Here is a 7,205-nt window from a genome sequence, read left to right on the forward strand (position 1 = left end):
AAATCAGTCATTTGACGGAGGGGGGGCGTTAAGTTTTATTCGAAATGTAAATAAAACTAAACGCAATAAAAGATTCTCAATACAGGCATCATGATAGACTGCAACCAATATCAATGCGAACAGCTTTTAAACGATTATTGAAAATATTCTATCAAAATGAAAAGCAAATTCACAACTGATCAATTTTAACCTGTCTTCTAATTAATTGAGCTGATCCTATGTAAAGCAAAAATCATGAACTTGTTTTTCAGCTTCCCCCATAAAACAATGGGAATCAAACAGATCTCGTAGACAAGCTTTGTCGGTTTTTGATGTGAATAAAAGTAATGTTTCTTCATCGACTGAATCAATTTGCTGAATTCCATATATATCTGGCTCATAACAAAGTTCATCAGGCTCTCCTCCCAAGGATCTAAATATAATGCAAGCTCTTTTTCGTCTGTTATTTGAAGCGTTCAATCTCCTGTTCTTTGATTTTTTTTCTCTGCTCCTTTCTCTTTCTGGCTTCAGGAGTTTTAGTTTTTGAGCCAATGTGGTAAGCACCCCGGTACTTAGCAAATGCTTTGTCTAAATCTTGGGTGGGTGGTCGGGGGGGGGGGGGGGGTGCGACGTTATTTTTAACATAACAGAGGGGGATTTAAACTATTTTTTTTGGTTTTGGAGGGGGGGCACTGTATAAGTTTTTGCTAGAAAACTCTAGTTTTTCAGCCCCCCTCCCCTCCTGATAATTATTGCACAGTCCCTTACTGCGATAGATCTCGATAAAAAATATACTTTCATTATTAATTTATAATTCTTAATGATTTCAACATCCTTTTCAACAGCTACTCTGGTACAATACCACAAACAAGCCGTAAGAAAGAAATCTTGTTATATTCACATACGTCTGATATCTGAGCTTAGTCTTTTAGGATATCTAATACATCAGTACGTGCCCGAGGCCATTTAAAGGGCGCTAGAGCCATCGTTCATCCGGCTAGTGAATCTAACTTGCATTGCATGCAAATTAACTGGTATCAATCATCTTGTGTTTTTATTAATTTGATTTTAATTATAGAACCATACTTCAATGTACGATAGTGAAAATTCTAAGTCAATAATAATGAATAGGATAGGTCACTCACTCATGGGTCCAAATCCATCAACAAATAGATTAATAATAAACTATTACCGAATCCTCTTAATACTGACTCACGATTTCCGTTGTATATCAAATTTATGCCTTCTGGATGTGACTGAATTGCATCAACTCAATATTGTTTGTTGACCAATATATAATGCTATTGTTAGGTTAACGATATACAAAATTTCAAAGTATTCCAATCCATGCTGGTTTTGTGGTCACTTGAAGCGACCCTGGCGGCCCCAAAACTCTCTTCAAGGACTGACAGATACGGCGCATCTTTGGAAATTCTGTAAAAACCGTCTGAATAAGGCAAACTGAAGAGCCGAGTGAAAATTGTGAGACAACCTAAGGTGAGGCTTAAACTGAAGAGTATGGAACTGCGAAAAAGGGTTTGCACCTGATTGGCCATGCTCTTAAGAACATTAGCTAACATCAGTAATTATCATCTGTAACATTGATGTTATGTGAGTTAATAGGGCATTTGGTGGTTGTTGGTTTTTGCCAACATGAATATGTTCATCCTCAGCGTAGTTTGGGTGGCACTAAGAAACAGTAGTGTAGCCGCTTTTGCTCTTCCAGGAATTGACGTACATGAACACGAAGTAATAAAGTAAATGGAGCTTGATCGCCCATATACATCACAATTAACATATAAAATCTTGACATGGTACCTGGCTGGACATTCAATGTCTGTAATGCTGAAGTGATTTTCATACGGGGTTTTTGTTGTTAGGTTTATTCTTAGCTATGTCTTAAAATGCAATGTGATCGTATATCCTTTTTCAGTATAACTATAATATTTTGCCGCGGGCTATTAGTATAATGAAATTGGATAGAATATACCCGCGACACGGGTTCTTCTTGTAATTTAACAAACGACTAGCGATCCTAACTAAGTTAATGGAGCTGATGTGAGCGAGCAATTCGCTGATTTGAAGGGAAAATAAACCAGGAAACATATGTACCATTTATCCTCTCATTCCTTACCAGTTGAGGAAATTAAAAGTAAAAGAGTTGTAACGTATCAGTTGAACAAGAAAAGGTGACACATGAAGTTCCCTTGAGTTTTTAAAATGAAAGTTTGAATTCATGGACTATTCTCACTAGATCATTCTTAGTGACTCCACTCATCAACTTTCCTAATCGAGACATTTTCCTAAACGCCATCTCCCCAATTCAGTCTCAAGCCTTCTCCAATTTCTTTTGTGCAAACTATAGAAATACCCTAGAAAGCAGTTTACTTAATGGAAGTGAATTGCATCTTTTTTTTTTCTGTGAGAAATGTGATAAATAACTGCTCTACGTCAATGAAAATACTACAGACGTGGCGGCATTGATACTTGTATGGACAAATGCTTCCGTCAAAACTTGTACTGTGACCTTGATTGATGTACGTTTTTTAAAAGAATATCAGTTTTCGCCAGATCAATTACGTCTATTCCATGCAGACACGATTTCACCACTTGGCAAAAAATAAATGATTGTCAATGGGTCAGTAATGCAACCAATGTTCTGGGAGCAGCTAACGTATCGGTTATGTGATAATTCACTAGTTTTCACCAGTTCTAATTAGTGCACACGTCACGTATACACTGTAAAGTCTCGATTGCGTCCCAGCTAGTTAATTGAAACTGGTATAGTAGGTCAGGAGATATACTACAGGGATATGATTTACTTGACCCTGGAAAAGGGTACACTAAAATCATAACTTATCGGAATCAGTATTTTTGCGTGCCCTGCACTCCATCTGAATCCCGTTTTTGGGTGTGGCTCAAATTTGATTTTAATACAAAGAGGAACAAATTCCAAGAGACAAATATAGCAGAACTCGGACAATTTCAACGAAACTACTGTAGGCGATACGTTTTGAATGAAGAGATTATCGTCATTCGAATTCGGTAATTTTAGATTTTAGCGCCCTTTAATATTTATAGCCCCCGTACAAATATTTTGAAATCTGAAGGATCACAAACACCACCGGCATTTCCATGATGAAACAAAAAGACCAGAAAGATATTCAGGTTATAAATTATTTAAAGAAATTTTATTGGAAAAGACACGGTATAACTTACTTTAGTTGTAATAAGCACATTTTCCCAATTCAGATTCCACGGTTCTTAGTAGTTTATCAATGAGTAACTAGACTATGAATTCAGAATGTTATTTTGAGTGAAATAATTCCTCCTCTCTTTTTCGATCATCCAAAGAAAGGAAAAATGAACTAGGCTTTACGAACATAATTAGAGCTAACATATATACAGTACCCAATGTTACACAACATGTGGACCTTTCGTTTACAGTTGTAATCAGGTGAACAAACACAGGTATGGATACTGCCATGAATGTTCTTAAACCAGTCTATCAGAATTAACATAACATGCTCAGTTGCAAAAAGGGATCTGATTCAACTTTTTCTTTATTCACAATCATACGTTTTACCGTTAGAATCACCGTAAGAGGAAAATTAGTCTGGTTATTCTTTTGTGTTTGTGTGTGTGTCTGATAAGGACAGTTCACAGTTAAGTACTATATTTTTTTGAATTGTTATTTTCACAGAGTGATCATGAATACTTCAGTCACTACTGATAGCGAGGAAGGAGAAGGCATGCTCAGTTCTTCAAGTTATGAAGTCATTCTATGGTGCGCAGTGTTCATATTTACATCTATCACGGTTCTTTTTGGAAACACTCTAGCTATCACTGTTTTTGTTGGCAAGAAGTTACTACGCAAGAGAAGTAATATACTACTACTGAATTTAGCCACCGCCGATCTAGTTATTGGCAGTGTTGCTATACCTATGTACGTTTACATTTTTTACAAATCCCATAAAGCAGATCAATGGGAAAGCAGGATCGTTAATGACGTGTACCTATGCGTAGATATATTTGCTGGACTGTCATCCATGTTACTTTTGGTGGTTACTGCTTTGGAGAGAGTCTACTCGATCTTCTTTCCTTTTAGCCATAGGTGTACTTCCAGACAATTTTACTGGCTTTCAGCTTACTCTGCTTGGATAATTGCCGGTTGCGTTGCTTGTCTCAAGCTCCTCTTTTCAAGGAGAGTAATACCTCCCTCATATGATAACTACATAATTTTGACTGTAGTTTCTTTGGCGATTTTGACCATGTCAGCCTCTTATGTAGCTATTTGGACCAGGCTACAATGTCGCAGGAAGAACAGTAGTGTAATCGTGCAAGAGAAGCCCGTAGCGATGGCAATGTTAATAGTCACCATTGCCTTTCTAGGAATGTGGTTACCAATATCTTTCATAAACCTGATTGGCAGTTTTGACAGTCGGTCGGTTCTTGTCATCCCCTTAAACGCGATTTACTTTGCCAAGCTTTTACAGTATTGCAACTCTGTTGTTAATCCTATTATATACTCCTTAAAGCTTCCGCAGTTCCGCAAAGCCTTGGATAGACTTCGTCATAAAAGTTCCGTTAGAACAGAACACAGAACACAGAACGATAGGCCCTTAATATAAAAGTGGTACGTCACCTTGAACAAGGAAAAATTGAAAATCATATCGCATGGTAACACTTTAACTCCCAGAAATGATCGGCGTGCAACTTCTCCTTATAATATCCAATACATTGTCAAGTTGAAAGGCGATGAGAATAGGCAAATGTGGCAGCCAAAGGTTGTTCTTTTGATTTAAACTTAAATTAATTCCCTAACCTATTGTACAATAAAATGTATAGCAGCCAGACAGGAGAACTATAGTAATTAGATCTTTGGAGTTATAGTAATGCACTTTCTCTTGCAGCTGATGGCCATCATAAACGCTTGATTGATTCAGGTAACTTTTTTCTATTTTCGTCATTTACTAACTAATTTATAACTCCTCTCCTAAGAAGAGATTTGAGCTGTTCTCACAAGATTTGGTTGTTTCTTGGTGATGCGGACGAGTGGGATCATGTCCAATGGACGTATTACAAAAGTTTAAAAAGACAGTTCACAATACCCTCACTCCAACACACAAGCTAACCTACAATAGTATCCACACACTGCGAAACATACCCAAGTTTTTCATTTTCTTAGTAAGCTTGTGTAAATAAGTTTAAATTCCTAGATTCCTGATCTGACCGTTGTTTCTGACTTACTTAAATTCCCTGGCTAATGCTTCAAAACTACAACATGTACGTACGCCAGCGTTGACCAAATTTGGAAAATACTTGCCGATATCAGTAGAGCTGACGTCAGTTGTGCAGATATGCGGACAGAAAAAAGGGACAGCGGAAGGCGCGTTTGTTTTAAGTCAGTGACGAGTACAAATCAGTTTTCATGCATCCGTTAGTTGATGCTATAAAATGCCTTTCATCGTCTTGAAAAAAAGCGTGGAGGGTACCTGAGTTTTCTGTCCATTAGAAACTTCAATTAAGAGATGTTATTTCCATTTGCAGGCCCCAGTTATTCAAAAGGTGGATAACCCTATCCACTATCGATAAATTACTAGCAAAGTATCCAGTGGATTGCGCTACTGGTTTTCCTTGTACCTAACCGCTGGATAGTGATTTATTCGTTGCCGGGATAGCGCTAAGTCTAGCTTTTGAGCAACTGGAGCCTGTAGTTTTCATCTTTTAATTGAGACACAACAGGCGTTGGCCCATTGTTTAACAGCATATACTAGATTATATCAAGGCTCTCTTGGTTATATTGGACTGCTCTTCCGACTCGCCAAACAGGATTATGTATTTCTTCAAAATACCTCAGCATACAAAACAATAAACCGTCTAATAAGATACATTTATCTGTAACTTTTGCCTTTTTTATGCACTTATCCCTCGGACGTACACGCGAGGAAAGTTACAATATTTTGAAACGATTTTGCCTTCATTGGAAAGCCTTTGATCTGATGAAGAATATTTTATGGGTGGTGGCGCTTGCTGGAGGTCTATGACATCACTAAACATGGTCGCCATCTTGGCCGCCATGTTGGATTTTATCAAGAGTTAGAAATCAGGTAAAAACAGTGAGAATTAATAATTTTTTGCGCTTAACATGTAAAAAAAAAACATAAATAATTACTTTGCATCATTTTATCCACAAGCTTTACTTTTTTCCTAAAACAAGTTGAAAAAACATGTATTTTCACTCAATAATGGCTGACCACCTGTTACTTATGACGTCATATCGCTTAACCATAGTAACTGACCATCACTGAACTTGTCTTAAAATGCGAGCGAGGGATAAAATAACAGCTTCAGGAAACTTCAGGTGCTGATGTTTTATCGTCTAGGAAAAAAGTCAGAAATACCTTACAGGGGGGTGGCAACCACCCACCCCCCTCCCCTCCCCCCCCTCCCCTTGTACGTCCGAGGGTTAATAGCCAGAGCGGCAAACCTTTCCATATCTATTGATGTTTGCAAATTGTTATTAAATTTTTGTTCAGCGTCAAAATAGAACAATACTTCTTTTCGACAGTTATGAACATTTCAAACCAATCCCTTTTGATGTCTGGAACGATGAATTTCTTTCTATTAAATTTCTTATTCAAGCAAGGAAAAACAAAATAAAACAAAAATCTTGTTTATTTCTATAAACATGGAGACGAAATTAAAATCACCAAAAAGATCGGGATTTAGTCGTGGAACGATGTTCAAGAAATGATAGCTAAAGCTTCTATTTTTTGTAAATCGTCCGCTCTTAATAGTTTGTTCGGAAACGCAATATCGGCCTATTCAATATATGCAAATCAGCCAATTCATGTAAAATCAAATTGATATGTGCGTTTAGACAAGCCGAATGGAAAGAACTGAGTGAGATGTATTTTGTGCCACTTCAAAGCCGCAAGATGAGTTTTAGGCCGTTTTCTTCTTTGTCGGTACACGTACGCCTATTCATTCCTCTCCGTTTGAAACACATTTATAGTTTTTGCATATTTCACATTGCATTTCACAAAGAGCAGTGTTAAAGTTACAATTAGCAAAACTCCCGCAATTAACAATTATTTAAAATTTTACGAATTTTAGCTAGTTTGACAACGGAAAACATTAAAAAGGGAGTCTCAATTGGCTTGATGATTTATTAGCCAAATTCTGATTGGCTTACCTAATTTTCTAAGTGTTTTTTTTATCAA

At 37.1% G+C, this 7,205-nt stretch overlaps 1 protein-coding gene across 1 annotated transcript; it reads left to right on the forward strand.

The window, feature by feature from the left end:
* The first annotated feature begins 1,177 nt into the window (after positions 1-1,177).
* Positions 1,178-6,297, forward strand: LOC140926977 (allatostatin-A receptor-like). Its single transcript, XM_073376646.1, has 2 exons — positions 1,178-1,476; positions 3,683-6,297. Exon 2 carries the CDS (start codon positions 3,690-3,692, stop codon positions 4,608-4,610), a length of 921 nt encoding a protein of 306 aa, XP_073232747.1. The 5' UTR covers positions 1,178-1,476; positions 3,683-3,689; the 3' UTR covers positions 4,611-6,297.
* The last annotated feature ends 908 nt before the right edge of the window (positions 6,298-7,205 follow it).

Source organism: Porites lutea, chromosome 2 (genome assembly GCF_958299795.1).
Source record: "Porites lutea chromosome 2, jaPorLute2.1, whole genome shotgun sequence".
In the NCBI taxonomy this organism is placed as follows: domain Eukaryota; kingdom Metazoa; phylum Cnidaria; class Anthozoa; order Scleractinia; family Poritidae; genus Porites; species Porites lutea.